Source organism: Mustela nivalis (genome assembly GCF_964662115.1).
Source record: "Mustela nivalis genome assembly, chromosome: 12".
Lineage (NCBI taxonomy): Eukaryota > Metazoa > Chordata > Mammalia > Carnivora > Mustelidae > Mustela > Mustela nivalis.
The window spans coordinates 56,079,620-56,101,394 of NC_139031.1; the positions used below are offsets into that span (position 1 = coordinate 56,079,620).

The 21,775-nt window shown below is 34.7% G+C and overlaps 1 protein-coding gene across 7 annotated transcripts in view; it reads left to right on the forward strand.

Annotated features, from left to right (window-relative positions):
- Positions 1-21,775, forward strand: part of CRPPA (CDP-L-ribitol pyrophosphorylase A) — a 302,846-nt gene that overhangs the window by 162,509 nt on the left and 118,562 nt on the right. For 5 of the 7 annotated variants that reach the window (XM_082693009.1, XM_082693007.1, XM_082693011.1 and 2 more), the window contains 2 exons: positions 583-675; positions 1,159-1,251. In XM_082693009.1, coding sequence (XP_082549135.1) covers positions 583-675; positions 1,159-1,251 — 186 coding nt within the window. The remainder of the gene's footprint in view (positions 1-582; positions 676-1,158; positions 1,252-21,775) is intronic. The other 2 variants (XM_082693008.1, XM_082693010.1) reach the window with 1 other exon arrangement.

Below are 21,775 nucleotides of genomic sequence, written 5' to 3' on the forward strand. Positions count from 1 at the left end.
TAGGGAAATTTTTGTAATATATGTGCTATTCTAATTCTAGTCTGGGACCACCTCTAGTAGTAATCTCTTCATCTTTCGCTATCAAGTTCAAGTCTTATTTCTCTGTCTTACACTATAATAATTTCTTAACAGCTTTTCCTGGTTCTAGTCTTTATAGATTTAGTTACATCTACGTAACTGTAGAATTTAACATGTTTTCAGAATCATCCAACAACCCTGTCTAACCAACCTTTTAATAATTATCCACCATGTTCTGCGATACATCCTTTGAATAAGAAAAAACAGTTACTTGGTTGTCCCTGCATATATCCTATACCTTTTTTTTATTTAAAACTATTTCCTTTAGCTATATCTGTGTTTACCAAAATCGTAATCATTAGTCACGGACTAGTTCAAATGCCTTTTTCTCAGTAGCTTTATAAACTTTTGCCTGAATTATGTTGTTTTTATATATGATTCTTGGCTTTGTGTGTCTCTAGCAGTTTTGTGCTCATTTTTAACAGTCATTTAGGTTTTGGTTTGGTCTTCCTATCTAGTTTATAAACTCCTTTTTCTTCTTTCTTTTTTTTTTTTTCCTCCTAGCATGTAGAAGTCACGTCTGGGGCTTTGTGTCCTGCGGGCAGAGATCTTAAGCAAATCATCTTAGAGCAATGCTATAATTATGTTTGTGTGAATGTAAGTAGTGAATTTAAATGATTGAAAGCACTTGAGCCTCTGTATAAGTGTAATGTGGAAAATAATTTTTTCTTGATTCTTAATTATTTGATTTTAAGTTCTGATAGATGAGTTCTGTTATTCAGTATGTATTTGGAAGTTTTGTTTTTTAACTTTAGAAATGGAAAATAATGTTTTCTAACAAGGTAGAGAGGAGGGATAAGAGAAGAGGGTGACATTTCTTTAGACACGATTTTCAGTCAGCTGGTATGAAGCAGGTAAGATGAAACATGTTTGAATTAATGAATAGTTCAAATTTTAATAGGTAGGACCTTATGGGTATCCTTTAAAGTTTTTCAAAAAGTGAAAACTAAGCTTGGTAAATGTTTTGGATGTTTATGTGAAAGTTCTCCATTTTTTCCCCCTTTAATTTTTAATTATCCTTGGATTAACTTTTAAATCATTTAAGAACTTGTTTTCACTTTTATTTTTCTGGTCTTTCAGGTTATGTCCTCTGATTTTGAGGAAACCCAGAGATTACTGAACATGCTCGAAGAGAGTAATCTTTCCATTCTCTATCCTGTTGTTGTTATTTCAGTAAGTAAATTAATGCAAATATTTAAAAAAATAAATTGAAGTTGACAGTCTAGTGTAGTATTAGTTTCAGGAATAGAATTCAGTGATTCATTACTTATATATAATACCCAGTGCTCATCCCAACAAGTGCCCTTCTTAATCCCCATCACACATTTAGCCCATCGCCACCCACTTCCCTCCATGCATGAACCCTCAGTTTGTTCTCTATAGTTGAGTCTTTATGGTTTGCTTCCCTCTCTTTTTTATTATCATATTTTATTTTTCCTTCCCTTCCCTTAAGTTATCTGTTTTGTTTCTTAAATTCCAGACATGAATGAAATCATATGCTATTTGTCTTTCTCTGACTGACTTACTTTGCTTAGCATTATGCTTCTTGATGCGTCCACATTGTTGCCAATAGCAAGAGTCTTTTTTTTTTTTTTTTTTTAATTTGGTTGGGGAGAGCAGAGGGAGAGAGAGAATCTTAAACAGACTCCATACCCAGCGTGGAACCTAATGCAGGGCTCAGTCTTACAACTCTGAGTTCATGACCTGAGCTAAAAAATCAAGTCAGTTGCCTAACCACCTGAGCTACCCCTTATTCTTTCTTTCTTTCTTTCTTTCTTTTTTTTTTTTTCCAAGATTTGATTTATTTATTTGACAGCTAGAGATCACAAGTAGGCTGAGAGGCAGGCAGAGAGAGAGAGAGAGGAGGAAGCAGGCTCCCTGCTGAGCAGAGAGCTCGATGTGGGGCTCCATCCCAGGACCCTGGGATCATGACTGGAGCCAAAGGCAGAGGCTTTAACCCACTGAGCCACTCTGGTGCCCCCTCCCCCCCATTCTTTCTGATGGATAGTAACATTCCACGTATAAATATATCAAATTTTTTTCCTAGTGCAGATTTAACTCTTCATACTTAGGCTTCCTTCCTTGAAATTCAACATTTTTTTTTAAGGATTTAAAAAAAAATTTTTTTTATTATTTATTCATTTGACAGACAGAGATCACAAGTAGGCTGAGAGGCAGGCAGAGAGAGACAGGGGGACGTAGGTTCCCCACTGAGCAGAGAGCCCGATGTGGGGCTCGATCCCAGGACTCTGGGATCATGACCGGAGCTGAAGGCAGAGGCTTTACCCACTGAGACACCCGGTGCCCCTCAACTTTTATTTTTAACAAAATTTCATCCTTGAGGAAATTTATCCAAGCCTCAAAGAAACTCTTCTTTATGGATTCTTGAGCTTACTTTCTTGCTATGACCTCTATGACCATGTTCCAGTTTTTTTTTTTTTAAAGATTTTATTTGTTTATTTGACAGACAGAGATCACAAGTAGACAGAGAGATAGAGAGGGAAACAGGCTCCCTGCTGAGCAGAGAGCCCGATGCGGGACTCGATCCCAGGACCCCGAGATCATGACCTGAGCTGAAGGCAGCGGCTTAACCCACTGAGCCACCCAGGTTCCCCCATGTTCCAGTTTTAAAACTGTTCTATTTATCACCTATTGTATCTCAACCTCTGTTCTTTGTATCTTTTCCATTAATATTTCAATTCAGTTTTCTGTTTATTCCTTTTGAGTTCTATTTTATATATCCCAGTAAGTACCAGAATTTTTCTTTTCCTTTTCTGGTGTTCTGTATTAAACTAAGGAAAAAGACAGATAAACCTCTAGTTAAGGAGTAAATGTCTCCCAGCACTACTTTGAGGATAGTACTATTATAAGTCTGTATACTATAAACATTGTAAAATATTTACTTAAGATTGGAAAGTTGTTACTACTGCCTGAGTAAAATTTGTTCACCCATTCTTTTCTCATTGTATATGAGAGTATGTAGACTCAGTATAGGAATATTAAAGTTATTATTAAACTTCATAGGAAAATGTCATTACAATACATCTAGAATCTGTATCCTTAGGATGAACTGAAGCATTAAAAAGGTAGAATAAGAAATTCTCCTTTTGGGGCACCTGGGTGACTCAATGGGTTAAAGCCTCTGCCTTTGGCTTGGTCATGATCCCAGGATCCTGGGATCGAGCCCCACATTGGTCTCTCTGTTCAGCAGGGAGCCTGCTTCCTCCTCTCTCTCTTTGCCTGCCTCTCTGCCTACTTGTGATCTCTATCTGTCAAATAAATAAATAAAATCTTTAAAAAATTTTTAAAAATGCTGCTTTCTTGGATTGACAGGCAAGTAAATATGTCTGGGTTTTTGAATTGTCCTGTAAATGATCATAAAAGGTATCATGCTATTGCTTTCTGATAGTACTTGCCCCCAAATGGCTAAAAGGACATATCAGTGTTCCTAGGACTTAAAATTGAGCAGAACCAGTCAAATATTCCCCAAAGTAGTAGTTTGTATAAAATATTATTATTCCAAAATACGTAAAAGACTTAAACTTGGATGTAAATATCTGGGGACATAATTTGCACATAATCAAGTGGAAAAATACATACATATATACATATAATGTCTGGGGGTATAAGTAAACACTACATATGTGTGTAATTAGGAAGATGTAATAGGAAGCTCATAGACTATGATGTGCCTACTTTGCTTTTATCTGAATTGATTTGCTCGAAGATTAAATCACATCATGGAAAGTTTATTTTTTGTTTTGTTTTAAGTTTTGTTTTTAATAAGGCTTTTGTTAAGCAATTCTAAATTCTGAGAATGGTCAAAGAGTTTATTTGCTTCCCTGGACAGGTAGGTTTTATTTACCAGAAAATCTAAAATGACATCAAAGTCATGGAAAAAATACATTCATTTTTATTTTGGAGTTATGTGATTCAGTAGTTATTGAACACATGTATTGTAAATGTTTAAAAACCTATTTGTCCCTGCTGAACTGTAGTACAATGGTCTTTTTTTCCTCAGCGAGGGTTTAACAACTTCCAGTTTCTGTCCATCTGCGCAGAGGAAGACTTAGTAGGAATCAGGCAGGTGCAAAGTAAAATTGTGCTTAATTAGGTGTTTGTGAGGGTTTTTTCAACTGAGAGCCTAGTTAAGGTGGTCATTTGCAGTGTGCCCATATTTCACTCTACAAGGACAAATTTTTGGAAGAAATGGGCCTGAAGTTAAGCTGGGGCATTTGTTTGGCAAACAAACAAACAAAAAAAACGAACAAAAAAACTTGATCAGGTTTTAAGTGCCAAAAATTGGTGGATGTCTGCCATGCTGGTGAAGTCCACATTATCTCTTATTTTCTCAAGGAGTTACAGAAAAATATTCTGGAATTATCTGTTAATTGTCATTCAGTAGTCATTTCAAAAGTACAGGTAACCTTCAACCTCATCTGGAACGTTTATCCCTTGGAGGGAGCAAAACACTTGTTGGTTTTTGGTACGCAGGTATTTAGCGTAATTAGATTTTATTTCAGGATGTTGATTGTCTGAAGATTAACTTCTCCTTGACTTTTATGAAACTGAAATGTGTTAGGAAAGACTGACTGTAGGAAGTTTCTGTTGTCCCGAGATAAACTGACAGGTAGGATGCTTCTATTTTAAAGTCTACTTAAGGGGCGCCTGGGTGGCTCAGTGGGTTAAGCCTCTGCCTTAGGCTCAGGTCATGATCTCCAGGTTCCTGGAATTGAGCCCCGCATTGCGTTCTCTGCTCAGCGGGGAGCCTGCTTCCCCTCTCCCTCTGCCTGCCTCTCTGCCTACTTGTAATCTCTCTCTGTTAAATTAAAAAAATAAAAACATAAATAAAATCTACTTAAAAGATTCACCATGAAAAGTAGAAAAACATAGGACTTTATCTACAAAAAGCAGCTGTTTATAAAAAAAAATCATCTGTTTAAAAAAGGAATATCTTTGCTTACTCTTATGAACATTGTAAGTTGTGACATGCTTCATTTCAAGTGGACATTTTTACAAAAAATATTTTTGGACATAAGTCTTGTAAAAATATCTTTTACAAGATATTGTAACAATATCTTGTTCAAAATTCTCTTTGGCACTGTTACTTCATTATTCTTAGTTTTTTTTTTAAGCAGTCTAACTTGGCCAAGTTGTCATTTGTCTATGGTGTTGAGTAGGATTTAAAGTTTACCAATATTAATTTGATCAAGTTGATAAAAGCCAAAGTTTTGGTAGATTGTAACTTAATTTTATTGTAGTTATATCAAATCATCAGAATTGTTCAAATTTCTGTGATCAGTTAGAGACTGGGCTAAAATAGATGTCATTCTTAAAGTTGGCAGATACATTTGGGTTGGGTCAATTTATGAATTTTTATTTCTGATTGAATTTATGTTTTAGGATGACATTTGTTACACTACGTAGCCTTTTAACTGTGAACCTTTGGAAACACCTAATCAGATAACAAGCATGTTCTGTACTAGGAAAATGCTCCTAACTTGAAAGAAAAAAAAAAAGTTTTTTTTTTCTTTTTTAATTAGAGACTGGCAAAAAGGAATTTTAAAAATATAGGTTCTTTCCTATGTCTTTTAACAAGAAAAACCTTATAAACATGAAAACCAAAGCTTTCTTTTGTTAAGCTAAATTGTGTAGGAATCACATTTTGAGAGCCCTTTCTAATGTCATTTCTGGTGCTATTTAATCTATCACTCATTATAAGTTATCAAGGAATCAAGGTTTTATCTTGAGTTGACTAAAGTTACTGTTTGCCTTCACTTTTTCACAGTTACCAGTGGGGGGATACACAGTTAGCACCTTCTTCAGATTGCAACTCTGAAGAGGATTTTCTGAAAGCTTTCTTTGGAATCACCTGATATAATAGCAATCAACATGGGGCATGTTCATTTCTTTATTTTCTACTCCTGTCATGTTCATTCACTGTTCAAATAGTGATGAATATTTAGAAAAACAGAGTAATATATTAAAATAGTAAAAGGTAAATTCATAGTTTCTGACATAAAAATCACTCCCTCCAGCCACCAAAGGTGGGGGGGAGGCTTTTACGTAAACTAAACAAGACTCAAAAGTGCTAAGAATCTGAATTATAGGTTCAGTTTTTTGCTTAGTAATTAATGATCAGGGCACTGTTTTTCTCCAGCATTGGAGAAGACAATATCAGGAAGCAAAAGTATAGCTGTTTCCCAGCCAAGATTATGTAAAACCAACTGTAAAACTTATAAAAAATTCCTTTCCAGGTGCAGAAAGTGAAAGATTTTAATTTATTTGGCTCTGGAAAGGTTTGTGCAATACATCCTTTCCTACTATTATCAGATGAGAGAATGGGCAGTTTATTCTTATTTAAAGCTTATTTTTTCAGTGAACAAAGCTGTTTCATATAATAGACACCAATGAAATGTTTAATTTTCAAAAGCAGAAATAAATTGGCAACAAACACAATTAGAAGTTCAAAGCTGAGAAATGAAGCAAATTCTTTACTTTTATTTGATAAAAATTTTTTTATCACTTCCTCATTACAAAATAATTTCATGGTAATTACCTGGATAATTACATAAGAGCTCTAATTTTTTTGGCTATGTAGACAAGAATTTTATTGGTGCTTTATGAGAGATAGGAATCTTTTCATGAATTTACTTTAGTAAAAAAACATAAATTACCATATGGAATTTTAATGCTTTGAAAAACATAAATAAACCTTCATAAGTGCCTAATTTAGTTCTAGTTACTGGGAAGTAGTTTATTGACATAACAGATCAGAATATATGATCTTTAAAATACTTCAAAATGTTTAATATTTGAACATGTCAGCAAATAAAAAAATAGAAAACCACCATCCATTGACACTTGATACTTCCACATCTGGGGAAATTGTCAGTGATGCAAATTATTTCCAGAAGTTTCCACAGCTCACCAATGGCAGAGCTAGGAACAGAATCAATCCAATGTGCAATGTATCCTATATATTGTTACTTTTATGCGTTCGTGAATGTGTTAAATAATATGGAAAAAGGTTAAAAATACACATACAGACATATATGTATTTAATATTCCTTCCTAATAAAGAACAAATGACAGTTGGAAAAACATTGATTCTTTCTTTTAAGTACTAATGGTTTCTTTCTTTGCTTCACAAGGTATTGAATTTAATTTATAAAAATCTGTGGTCCTGTTAAATTTTTTACCAGATCCTAAACATGTACCTTTGTCACCTTTTACTTAACTGTTTATTCTGTACAGTTGCTCCTGTTTAACCCTATTACTACTAGACTGAGAAAATTCGTTTTTAGGTCACAAGTTCTTAAAAAACAAAAGAGAGCTGGCTGTTGTAATTCTCCCTGGCATCATACTGTATTTACTTTTTATTATGTGTATCTTTCAGGCCCTTAGTTTGTGTTTAATTTTGAATAGATGTTTTGTGTGTGTGTTTGTGTGTGTGCATACACACATGTGTGTTTAGTGGCCAAAGAATGACCAATAGAGTTGGTCTAAATCCTTCTATTCCAGTCTTAACCATTTTGCTACTGTAGTTTTTACTTTTCCTTTAGAAAATATCTTACTGTTTACTGAATTTTTTGATATTTTGCTTAAGATGCATTAAGGTTTTCTATTTCATGGTGTGGATAGATTTAGTGGTAGAAATGCAGTCATTTCCATGAATTCTACAAATGTTTCCATTTGTTTTCTGGTAATACAGTCTAAAATATTTCCTGCCTAAAATAATAATAGCTCATTCCTGGTTTAAAATACCTTGAGAACCTTTTTGAAATTTTAGTTGTGTAGGGATTCATACTGAACTCCAAAATGAAGAATGATAAAGTTCTTGTATGAGATGATGAATAGAATTGTTTGTTATTACAAGTTTTAGGAGATCTTTGCCTATGGATAAATGGTTACTAGGAAGTTTTTGTTGTAGTATATTAAAATTCCCTGAGATTAATTGCATTGGGCATATAACTTATGTCAAGATATCGTTCTCCTGGGATACACCTTGCAAGTTTTAAGTGATTCTTGTAATGAATTATAGTTATTTTCATATAGTGATGTTCTAGCAGAATATCAAAAGGAACAAATTATGGAGTTCTTTTTCTAGTTTAATGAGTTAATTTTTCTTGATTAAGCATAGGGCTTGAAATTACTATTTATTTTCCTAATTTGGGAAGTCCACTGAATTCAGTCAGATGAACAAAATTGTTTATGATTTATTTTGCTGGTGCTTTCCATCTAAATCAGTTCCTTAAATGTAACATGAAATGCACAGGAACCAAATAATGAAGCTAGTCTTATTTGTTAGACAGCTTACGTTAACTTTAGGCCTAGAAAAGGAGTTGAGCAATTTTGATCATTCACTTTTTCAAAAAATAAACCTGGGGATTTCTCCTACTAGCTTTTTGTTTGTTTGTTTGTTTTGTATACTGGATTCTATTTTATAATTTTTTAAAGATTTTATTTATTTATTTATTTGTCAGAGAGAGAGAGAGAGAGCATGCCAAGTGCACAAGCAGGCAGAGTGGCAGGCAGAGGCTGAGAGAGAAGCAGGCTCCCTGCCGAGCAAGGAGCCTGATGTGGGACTCAATCCCAGGACTCTGGAATGATGACCTGAGCTGAAGGCAGTGGCTTAACCGACTGAGCCCCCCAGGCGTCCCTGGATTCTATTTTAAATAAGGGCCTTAAGCTCAATTGTGTTATGCTACTTCTTTACAAAAAGGGAACCAAATATGTTTTCACTATCATTTATTTTATAGTTACTTGTCATACTTTATACGTATTATGTTGACTTCTTGTATGGGTTAAAGTCAGGCTTGATATATATATATACATATGTATACATATATATGTATATACATATATATATATTAAGATTTTATTTATTTTTTTTTTAGATAGAGAACATGAGTAGAGGAGAAGGACAGGAAAAGGGAGAAGCTGATTTTATTTATTTATTTTTGATTTTATTTATTTATTTTTTATTTATTTTGTTTTATTTTTTTTTAAGATAGAGAACATGAGTAGAGGAGAAGGCCAGAGGAAAAGGGAGAAGCTGATTTCCCACTGATCATGGGGCTTAATCCTAAGACCCCGAGATCATAACCTGAGCTGAAGGCATGTGTTTAACCAACTATGCCACCCAGGTGCCATTGGGCTTGGTATATTTTTATTATACTATTTTACAAGATTGTATTTGTTGTAGAAAATAAATTATATTGTTACAAAGGTGGTATTTAAAACAAATATTTGACTATTGTTTTAAGTTTTAGGAGATCTTTGGCATAGTAAGGATGATATGCCTGGAATGGGGTTCAAGGTACAAGGAGTAGGTCTGAAAATAATAAGTGTCTATTTATCTTCATGTCTCTGAGCTTTAATTCAGAGTCTTTATCTGAAAACAGAGTGGGATGCCCTTAAAGCCATTTAAGTGACTTCTCTTTCTAAAAATATTTTCTGTTAGAACATGTTGTCAAGGCCTTTTGCTGTTCTATAACCTGTAATGCATGTGCCTTATGTACAAGTATAGGAGAGCAGTTCTGGTTATAGCAGTCATATTAAAAATGAATCAGGTGGTATAGAATTCCTACCTTGAGCCATTTTGAGAATTTTTTTTGAATTTTATTTTTTTTTCAGTTTACCAATATTCATTGTTTATGCACCACACCCAGTGTTCCATGCAATACGTGCCCTCCACAATACCCACCACCAGGCTCACTCCACTTCCAACCCTCCCTTTATTTCAAGATTTCTGGCTTATTGATTGCTTGATTCTTCTTCTTGCACCTGTCCCTTTCTTTCTTACCTTCTTTTGGTAGTCCACTTTTTATTAGGTTACATCCAAATCTTTCCTTTTTGCAGTTACTCTCCCCCGCCTTTTTTTTTTTTAACCCACTGAGCCACCCAGGCGCCCCATCCCCCACCTTTTTTTTAAATCTCTTTAAAAAACACTTGCAAGATTGCAAGATTAGTCTTCCTTTCATTTCAAAGAATCTTTCCATTTATGTCTATCCCAGACCCTGCCTTCTGAGAATGATTCCTTAATCATTAAAGCTCCAGTGCATTGTCTTTCCTATTCACGTTAAACTTATTTTAGGTGCAACATACTTAATGCTTTAGAGTGAACTATCCTATTATCTTGATTACCTAACTGATGACTTAATATAGATAAATATAACATTTGTTGAACATCTGTGTGACAAACATCTTGATGTATATATGTGCTATTTATTACTGTAATATTTTAAAAAACTGCATCTTTAAAAGAGTGTTCCATATTATCTTACTCTATTGGTAAGGAAATACTTTTATTTTCTTTCAAAGATGAAAGGTTTTCAATAACATAAGTTTAATCCGATGGCCAGTGTTAGCTTGGGAAGTGATCCTCAGCCTGGGAGTTGACAGCATATCTTGGTCATTGTTCTTTTCATTCACCACCTCCAAGTTGAGAGTTTTAACTACATCTCTTTGAAAAAAGGACAGAAATGGGGCACCTGGGTGGCTCAGTCCGTTAAGCATCTGATTCTTGATTTTGTGTCATGTCATGATCCCAGGTTTGTGAGATGGGCCCCTGCATAAATTCTTATGGTTCTCTCTCTCTCCCTCCTTCCACCCTTCCCCCTCCCTCTCTTAAAAAGAAAATAAAAAGGGTCAGAAAAGCCTATGCTAGGTAATCAGAAGAGATCTTGAAGGATATGAGCAGAGTCTGAAATTGGGAAGACTGAGCAGGTCCACATCTTTTAAGAGTAGGGAGAATAGCATTTCTCTATGGCCAGAGTAGCACATGGAATAGTCAGCATTAGAAAGCTGGTGGATCGGAAACAGACTGGACCACACACTGGGTAGGAAAAGGTCAATGTGGGCCTTGCAAGTTTGGATTCTAGGAAGCAGCCCTGCTCAGTAGAAACTGATGTGAGAACATTTGCATTTACATTCTGGATACAGCACAGAGAATAGATGAAAGTGACCAGAGAGTTTCTTTGAAGCATTTGGTTTAGTTAGGAGGCTATCACAGTAGTCCAAGAAATAATGATGGTATCTGGGACTAGGGTTGTTTTAGAGTGACTGGGCAGGAATTGTTGGAATCGAACTATATATTTAATGAGAGAGAGGAGGTATAATCTCAAATTTTATATCTTGTGAAACTGAAGGAATGGCTATAAGATATGGGACATTAGAGAAGGATCTTTCTGGTTTGTTTCTGAAGGTTGAGTTAGGCAAATGATTATTGCACCTTTGTTCACCTAGATAATGAAAAGATTCCACTCATATTAAAAAGCTTTTTATTCATCTGTGTGTGTGTTTGTGTGTGTGTGTGTGTGCGCGCGTGCGTGTGTACACACAGAATCTCTTATCATAAAGCCAACTCGGAAAGTCAAGCTACGTTCTTCCACGGCTTCCTTAATACTTGAGTTTTAATAGAATTCCAGTTAAAGGCATAATTTTAAAAAACCCTTCATATTTCAATGTTTTTGCCAAGTCCTACATAGATTTGTATAATGGATCATGTTGTTTTATGAAATCTTTCCTGTACCACCATTTCATACTATGCAAAGAAAAACAGAATTGAGAGAGCCAAATCCTAAGCACTAGACCACCAGGGAGCGTCGAAAAACACAACTGAAAACAAAAACAAAGATCAAAACCTTGTTCATGGATTGAAGCATTAATAGGCAGGAAGATGGTAAGAATATTATCAGGCCTAAATGCTATTCCTTTAGGATAAAAATTTATAGCCACCTAAAAATAGATTACTTAAGCATTTTCCTGGAAAGGCTGGATTGTTCTTTTATAAAGTATAGAAAGGTATTGGAATCAGTGCAAAAAGCTTTTTCATCCAAACATGCTTTGGCTTGAACCCTGCTTGCAGTTAAGTTTGTATGTGATACTTTTGGAAAGTATATTATGATTAAATTTTCAGGCAGCAGAGGTTTTATTGTATGGGATTTTGAAGCTTATACTTGACCTAAATGCTGGGATACTTGATTCACTGGTGCCTGCTCAGGTGGAATGCAGCTAGTATTGCCAAGATAATCCTTGTGCTGGCATTGGAAAACTCTTACTTGGAAATGACTGGACTGGTTAGTCACCTGCATGTTTCTTTTAAGTACTTCAAGTATTGTGCCATTCTTCGATTTTTTGAGAGAGAATTACAGATTCCAATTTTTTAGTTTACTCTTTTTATGGTAATGACTGAGTTCTGGATTTTTGCCCCACCAGTGAGAACTGTGATCTTGTGTGTTTTGCTCTTCCCATTTCTAAGAAATGGAACTCCCACTACATTTATAATCCTCAGACCCTCTTCTGCCCCTGAAAATGTGGCCTGCTAATTCTTATTATTAGTATAATTATGTTAATGTTGGTAATAACAGACACTTAACTGACTGCTTGAAATAATGAATCACAATTCTTTCCTTTTAATATAAATGATCCCATTTAATCCTTACAGCAGTCCTGAGAGTTGAGTATGGTACATGTCATTATCCCTGTGCTTATTTTACTTTACCAAATAATGTTTTGTTTTTAGAGATGTCAATACTTGCCCCCCTTGAGTAATAGAGACCTAAGTTGTTGAAGAAGAAAAGGATCTGAAAAACCACTCAGTAGTATGCTCTTACTTTATAGGAGATAATTGATGTCATTTTCTGTGCCTGCATTGAGATAATTTTTTTGTATTAGGGGTTGGCAAAGTTTTCTTATACAAAGCCAGATACTAAAAATGGTAGGCTTTTTGAGCCAATTTGGTCTTTGTTTCAACTCCTGGACTCTGCTGTTCTAGTGCAAAAGTAGTCATAGATGAGATGGAAAGGATAGAGTGTGTTTGTGTTGCAGGAGAAGTTGGTTTACAAAAAAAGGCAGGAGGCTGGATTGGCCCCATGGACTGTAGTTTCCTAGATTTTGGTTGAGCTTCTCAATTCTAAACTGTTTGCCACTGTTAATTAGTATCTTTACCTAAAATACATGTTAGGTGTTTCTGTAGTAGGCATATACTCTCGGGGTCATCGAGTCTCCTGCTTTAAAGTATCACTCATGTGCCAATTCATATGTTTTTATCTCCAGTCTAAATCATTCTTCTCGGTTTTGAGAGGAAGTGTTCAAGTTCATGATGTTTAAAAAAAAAAAAAATTGGAATGTATTGTCCTCCCTCCAAGAGCTGGGTCCCTCCCCGCAGTCTCTTTTTTGTTTCAGTCTGACCTCCTCATTGCTACCATGACAGATTTTGCTGATTGCTAATGAAGAGGTACTCTCTCTATCAGAACCTTCTGGAGGCTTCTCATCCCCTTACTGGACAAAGCTCAGTAAGAGCATAAAGACTTGGTCTCAGCTGGTTTTTCTTGCTTTTATCACCCTGTTTCTCATTGCCTCACCACACAGTTGGCCTTCTGCTGAGGAACTCTTGTAACCTGTGTGCCATATTGTTTGACAGATGTATGTTGATTCTGGTGAGTTTTTTGACCCAAAACACCATTTTTCTAGTGTTTCTCCTGCCTTAGAATTTTAGTGATCATATTTCTTCTTGGAATCCTTCCTTAACACTCCTGTGCTCAGAGTCTCTTCCCTTTTCCCAACGAGCATGTGTAGACATTCAGAAATGTTTATTGATTTGAACTCGCCTTGGCATTTCTAGTCATGATGTCTCCTACTCCATCCTGTTGCAGTGTTGCCTACCATAAATAGATGCTTTGTGGTGACTTGCAGGAATGAAGGTGGCTAGGTATGCATCTCAAGGAATAGCTGTGTTTTCTTAAGGAGAATAATACTGCATCTATCTGAGTTTTTAGGGTATTACTTACCATGTGTAAATTTAAACTATGAGTTTTATGATCTTGATTTATGTTATCCTTCTTTTTAGTGTAGTTCAATATTTTTCATGTTATCTTTTTAGAAAAATTGTGTTTCCATTCAGCAAGTATAATTGTTTAGTTTACATATATGTTTTTAGATTTTGTGAATCATATCTTTATTCTTCATGTTTGGAAGCACATCTTGTTGTGTCTAAGACTGATTATGTCTTAAGTTATTTTCTAGATTTATGCTAAAAAGTAGCATTAACCTTTGAAGTGTTGCTCATTCCTAAGAGAAAATCTATTTTTTCTCTTAAAAATTGAATTTGGGGAGTAATTCTCCAACATTTTTGGAGGAGACTTACCTTTTATATTTATTTAATTTTAAGTGGCTTACTAATATATTAAGCAAATTTTAAAATATGTGTTTATGATCATTAATTTTATTTTTTGGTTCATATGGATAGCATTGCCCAATAAGTTTAAAAAGAAATACTAAGTTATTTGATGAAGACAAAAGTTTGAAAGCAAAGAATATGGATTATAGTTGGAAGTTTCTTTTTCCTAGTCTATTTCTGCATTTTATTTGGATTGTGTGATACACTGATTGACTTCCTAGATAACTATAATGTTAACAGGTGAACTAGGGTTTTTTCTTAGAATCGATCTTCTTCAATTAAATGAATCTATAAGCCTTTTAAGTAAAAAGTTTGTGCACCTGTCATAAATATAAAATTGAAGAAAAAGTTACCTTCAAACCTGTAATAAATGTTAAGATTGCAATATATCAGTAGAATGAAGTTTTCACTCATTCTTCGGTATTTCTCAGTTTATTCTTAATCCATGTTGAAAGCATGTGCCAAGCAGATGTTTCTAGCTCCCCCTGGCCATTGAGTTGAGCCCAGTACACATATGCGCTGTGAGGGTGTACCTCCTTGTGCCATTCTGTGTTTGCAGACTTGCACAGGCCTGAATTTGGAAAAAATACACCGTGTCTTTCATCTTAGGCATTACATTTTTCATTTGTAGAAGTTTGTGTCCTTTTTACCCTTTATATTTTCTATTTCCCTAGTTAACGTTTGAATAAATGATAAACAGTTATGGTACCCATTTTAAGATCCTTGTCTGCTAATTGGCACATTGATACCAGCTCTGAGTCAATTTCAAGTGATGTATTTATCTCCTTTTTATGGGTACTTTCCTGGTGTTTTTATGCCTGAAAGAGTGTGTGTGTGTGTGTGTGTGTGTGTGTTTAAAGTGTGCTGTGTGGATTTTTAGTTTTCACCTAACTTGGAAAATTTTCCAGCTATATTGCTGGAACTCCAATTAATCTGTATTTTAGATTGTTTGAAGTTGATTCATATCTCACTAATGTTCTGTTTCTTTTTCTTTTTTTCTGTTTCATTTTAAATAGTTGCTATCATTATACTTTTAAATTCACTGATCTTCAACAATGTCTAGTCTGCTGTTAAGCCCCTCCAGTGTATTTTTGAAAAATATAAGATGATGATATTTTCATCTTTATAAGTTAGGTATAGGATTCTTTTACATTTTCTTTTTTCCTACTTAACACATACATTCTTTCCTGGAGCATTGTGAACAATGGGCCATAGTTGTAAATTTGTTTTAATGTCCTTTTTCATTCTAATAAATGTGTCATTAATGAGTTGGTTTTGATAGGTTTTTCTCCCTATGGGTCATATTTTTCTGATTTTTTGGACATTTTATATATTTTGATTAGCTATTAGAATTTGTGAACTTTACCTTGTTGGGTATTGGTTATTTTTTTTATTACTGTGAATATTTTTTAGCTTTTTTTCTGGGACGTGAATATTTTTTTAGTTTTTTTCCTGGGACACTGTTGGAAACTATTTGATCCTTTTAGGCATTGTTGCTATTTTTAGATCAGACTAATTAGTGTATTACGTAGGTCTTATATTCTTCACAACTGAAGCGAAACACTTGTTATTATTTTACCTAATGCCCTGTAAATTATGAAACCTTCTATCCTGGCTCATGGCTCCCACCATTATTCCTGACCTGGGGGGTGCATCAGGCACCATTCTATCTAGTCTCCTCCATTGAATTTTTCCCCCACCTCAGCTTGTTTTTATTCTCAAATGCATGCACTGATCAGTACTCTGCTGAATATGGGAGAGAGTTAGCCTGATAATCACCAGCCTTCTCCCTCTTCATACCTCTTTCCTCTCTGGAATTTTGCCTTGTGAACCCTACCCACCTAGGCTTTGAAACCCACATATCCACCTTTCCTTTCAATGTGCCATGGCCTGGAAACCGTTTTAAGGAAGTAAATTGCTGCAGACATAGGGCTCATCCCATCTGTTCTCATCCTTCAGAGCTGTCCCTTGTTGCCAGGTGTGTCATGTCTTAAAAATCTTAGTTTGGTTTAGTTTGTGTACTTAACTTATTTGTTTGAAGGGGAAAGGTAAGTCTGATCCCTTTTACTCCTACTTAGGCAGAAATAGAAGCTGGAACCATCTCAGTTTAAGAGTATTATGTTCATACATTCATACTGATCCACATTTTCAGAAATATATGTAAATAAGAAAAAGCTCAGTCGGTTTTAGGTCAGACTCTATATTAATTTTGTATATGAGAGATAATTTTTCTAGCATTTTTAATTGTAGGATTAAACTAGTAACATAACATTTAATCAGGAAAAAATAAATCCTTTTTATTACACAGACACATAAGTTAACGACCAAAACAATTAATGAGATAAATGATGAGCATGATATTTTACAATCTTCTTTTGTTCCAGGCAAGTACAGCCCATTAGCACTTTCTGCAATGATGAAATAATGTTTGATTGCTGGATTCATGTCTATGGTAACTACTAGCTACCTGTTGCTATGAGCACTTGAAGTATATCTACTGCATTTTCAGTTTTATTTGAATTTAATAATTTTGAATTTAAATGTAAATAGTCACATATAGCTAGTGGCTACTTTAGTAGACATTGCAGTTTTAGACTATGTTTTATTTGATCCCCCTTTATAATGGGTCAATTCTACTTTTTTTTTTTTTTTTTTTAAGATTTATATATTTATCCTTTGTGGGGAAGCGAATGTGCAGAGGAAGGAGAAAGAGTCTTAAGCAGACTTCTGCATTGAGCCCAGAGCCCAGCATGGGGCTTGATCCCATGACCCTGAAATCATGACCTGAGCTGAAGCCTCATTCTGATGCTTAAGCAGCTGAGTCATGCAGGTGGCCCAGGTCAGTTCTCTTACATGATGTAGCTTCCTGGAAAAAAAAAAATGTTCTCAGAAATAAAAGGTTAGTTAGCTCTATATTTTAATAAAAAATAGTCCATAGGAAAGCACCATTGATCTTCTAATTTGTTATTGGAAGCATTGTAATCGGAATTTTTGAGAATTGCATTTTCCCCTGAGGCTGATTTTTTGTTTTGTTTTGTTTTTTTGAGGCTGATGTTTTTAAGTTCCCTTAAATTAGCACAGTTTTTCTGTATCCTTTATATAATTAATGTAAGCTTAACATTATCAAATAATTCAAAAGAAATTTTGATAAGACCATAATTTCCTGTTGCTTTTCTTTATTATAGTATGAATTTCCTATTCCTGAAGTTGTTAAAAAAAAGCATTAATTGCTAAAATTATTAAAGTATTTTTGCCATACTTAATAAAAGACATAGGATGAATCTGTGGAGGCTATGCTAATATGTTTTATGTATATCATATACCTGTGTTTGATCCCCTTGATCACGTTTTTGAATACTTTTTGTTTTTACCATATAGTATTCAAAATACCTTATCTCCTGAAAATGTTTTTTATTGTTTTTGCCTGTTGAAGCATATTAAAAATGTCAAGAATCACTTGAAAAAGTAGGTATATAAAAATAGAACAAATGTTTATAAATTTAAATGGACTTTGTAGTGGTTAGCATTTATTTGTGAACTCCAAAGATACTCATTATTTATTCTTTAAACATACCATGTAATGCTTATTTAAATCACCTGCCTGCAGACAACCTTGATAATAATTATAGATTGTTGGTTAATGTGTAATAAGCTTGATCATGTAAAATAAAATTTTGACAAGTCATTAAAATATATAAAGAGGATTATGCCAAACTTAGTGAAGAACCACATACCTGGTTTTTGTAACTTACTTTAGTGATTTAATATGTTTTAAATAATACTAGTTTAGCTAGTCAGTGCTTCATATTAATCATTGTGCTTGCTGTTACCTTTTGATTCTAAAATTTGTTACAGATGGTACAGATGTTAATTGAAAAGATATATAATGTTTCAGGTAATTGTCCCATAATACAACAGTGGCAGATTTCTATTCCTAAAGGAGAAATACCTTGTGGAATCAGAAGAAAAAGATCATTTCTAAGCATGTTCTCAAACTATGTTACGTTTTCCTACTGCCTGTTTAAAAATGTGAAGTCATTTTGTTACTTTTTGATCTTTTAATAAGGATCTGAAACAAAATGGGTATACAAATATGACATTTGTCTTGATACTATAAAACTTAATTACTTTTTAATTCTTTGAATCAATAAAAATGTATAAATCTTTTCTATGGCTAATATTTTAATGTGAAATATTCTTTATTTACTACTTTGGTTAAATGCCCTCATTTCTCAACCCAATAGTTTTGCTGGTATTTTAAGATTTATAGATGAGTTGTTAAACATGTGCTCCGAATTTTCATGATAGCTTACAACTTTTAATGAGCTTCTATTCATCAGAATTATACATTGAATTGCTTGATGGTGTTAATTTAAATTTGTTCCAATATAGGGCACCTAGGTGGCTCAGTTGGTTAAACTGCCCTTTGGCTGAGGTCATGATCTCAGCATCCTGGGATCTAGTCCCGAGTTCCTGGTCAGACTCCCTTCTCAGTGGGGGCGTCTGCTTCTTCATCTCTTTGCCCCTCATCCCATTCATGCTTGTTCATACTTTCTTTTATTTTATTTTCTTTTTTTTATTTTTTAAAGATTTTATTTATTTATTTGATAGACAGAGATCACAAGTAGGCAGAGAGGCAGGCAGAGAGAGAGGAAGGGAAGCAGGCTCCCTGCTGAACAAAGAGCCCGACGCGGGGCTCGATCCCAGGACCCTGGGATCATGACCTTGGTTGAAGGCAGAGGCTTAACCCACTGAGCCACCCAGGCGCCCCCACACTTTCTTTTATTAATAAATAGAATCTTAAAAAAAAACTTGTTGTAAAATGAAATGATTCAACATTAAAAGTTCCTTTTTCTTTTGAAAAGCACAGTAAAAAATGAAAATACCGTTCATTAATTTTCATTAATAGAATCTATGTACTTCATAAATAGTTGAGGTGAGATGGAAGTTTCTCTAAAGTTATTTTTTATTATTAATTATTTTTATTAACATTTAATGTGTTATTTGTCCCAGGGATACAGGTCTGTGAATCATCAGGCTTACACAATTCACAGCACTCACCATAGCACATACCCTCCCCAATGTCTCCATCCTCTCCATACTCCCTCCCCCCAGCAACCCTCAGTTTGTTTTGTGAGATTAAGAGTCTCTTATAGTTTGTCTCCCTCCCGATACCTTCTTGTTCCATTTTTTCCTTCCCTTATCCCCAAGGTCCCCACCCTGCCTCTCAAATTCCTCATATCAGGGAGATCATATAATTGTCTTTCTCTGATTGACTTATTTCACTCAGCACAATACCCTCTATTTCCAACCACGTTGTTGCAAATGGAAACATTTCACTTCTTTTGCTGGCTGCATAGTATTCCATGCATGCTCTTACTTTGATCTGTTTAATATTGACCATTTTCATCTTTTGTTATCTCCCTGTATTTCTTTTGAAAAACGGTGTTGTGAGATGCTGGACCTGAGTCACACAATGTACTTTTTCTGTATAGATAGGTAAATAATTTTGCAGTATCTGTTGTGTGGATTCAGAGAGTCTCTGGTCTATCTACCAATTGTTTCTAATTTATTATTTGATAAAAACCATAACTTTGATTTTGACCATCCTTCCTTCCACTTTGGTGGGCATTAAGCAGTGCATATTTATATATATACTGGAGCTTCAAAAATTGACTTCTTATTCAAATAAACAAAGACTCTGTTTCCTCTCCTACCACAGTTCTTGATCCCCTTCTCTGGCCTGTTAACATGGGTTCTGGAATGAGGCAGAAGTGTTAAATGTGGGGTTGTGGAACATTCCTGAGGTTTTAAAGAATATTGTACTTGATATTAATTATTGTCCTTTAATTAATGTACCTGACCTCTGAGACAAATGAAAAATTACATATTAAAGTATGAAGAATTAATTGAAATTCATCTGGGGCCAAGGATATATTAAATGGTTACTAGACAAATATAAAGCATGTGTAGAACTGAATGTAGAAGACGTGAGGCACAGAGGAGCATTTTTCCAAACTCTGAGTGCCAGAAACGTTGCCCACCCACAAAGCCATGAAGCTACCCATATGTTAAATGTTGAAGCAGTTTACTAGTTTATAGGAGTCAATTTACTGTTAGAAAAAAATAAAATGAGAAATTCTTTTGGGAGGGGTAGGAAGATATTCTTACCTTTTTCTAATGTATGCATGGAAAAAAACCACTAGAAATGACATCCTAAGGGGGAAATACTGTAACGATAATTTACAAGTAGTGAATGAGTGAATAGTTCAAAAAGAGATCAAAGAATACCTACTTGATGCAGCTATAAGCAAATCTGCAGTACTCAACCTAGATGAGATGTTTTGCTACATTTCAATGGATACAAGAGTGTCCATGTTGTAAGTTTGTTTTATTAAGGCAAAAACGTTTACATTCTCTTGAGCTATCATGATCGTTTTGTAATCCTCTCCTGTAGTTATATAAACCTGCCCTGTCTTTAAAATTAAAATTGATTGCTTTATTGTACCAACTGAATTTTTTTCTTGGAACTCATAAGTAACTGGTGTATTTTAGAAGTTCAAAAATTAGTATGCAATGTAAAGTGTATGCTTAAGTTTCATGGTATTGGTATTAGGAAATATACCTTCTGAAGTGTTTCTTCTGTGTCGGCTCAGTGTAAGATCATTATTTTCTGTCCTTTTTAATAAACAAAACACAGATTCAGCACATTTTATCTCTTGAGCCTTCTCATTCCAATATAGTTTATTCTTGTTGAGAGTTTTAGTTCTACCACTTTTAAGCTCCCAAAGTTATTATTCATTTTAGGCTCTCTTTAGGATACTTTTTAAGGAAAATTGAAAAATGAGCACTGGCTCCTAGCTTTGACTTTGCAGAGAGGTTCCCCTGGCAGGTGCACTTCCTCCTAAGCCAAGTTCAATGGTACTTTGCAGGGCAGAGCTCCATTCCCGGCTGTATCCATCATTCCTTCTTCAGTTCATATGTTACTAGCATTTCCGTTCTTTAATTTCTGTGCATTTTAAATCTATAAGGAAGCTGTAATTACAAAGTAGAGTGGTTTCATCTTTTCTGATCCTTGTGCTATTTTTTCCATAAACCCATTCTGCAATGCCCTTTATTTTACTGTGAGATTTATCAGAGCTGAAAATTTTTTACGAAGACTTGTATTAAACAGGAAATATCTGTTTGCCTCATTAAGTATCTAGGCTATCAGTAAGGTTGCCTGGATTGCGTGCATTGCAAAACTGTGGGGCATTCCATTCACATCAAGTACGTTGGGTATGGTGGCTCCTGGCATTTCATGGTATCTAAATAGTACCGAACATTGCACAGGTGAAAGAGTTAAATAGTACTGTGAGACCTGGAGCACCAAACAGCAGTGTTGTTCCTTAGTCCATCTTAGTCCAGATGGGGTATTTAATGACTTGGCACTATGGGCCCAGGAGAGAGTCTTAGTCTCAGCCACTCCCCTAATTATAGATTCTTAACAGGACTGCAGTTTCATAAATTGCC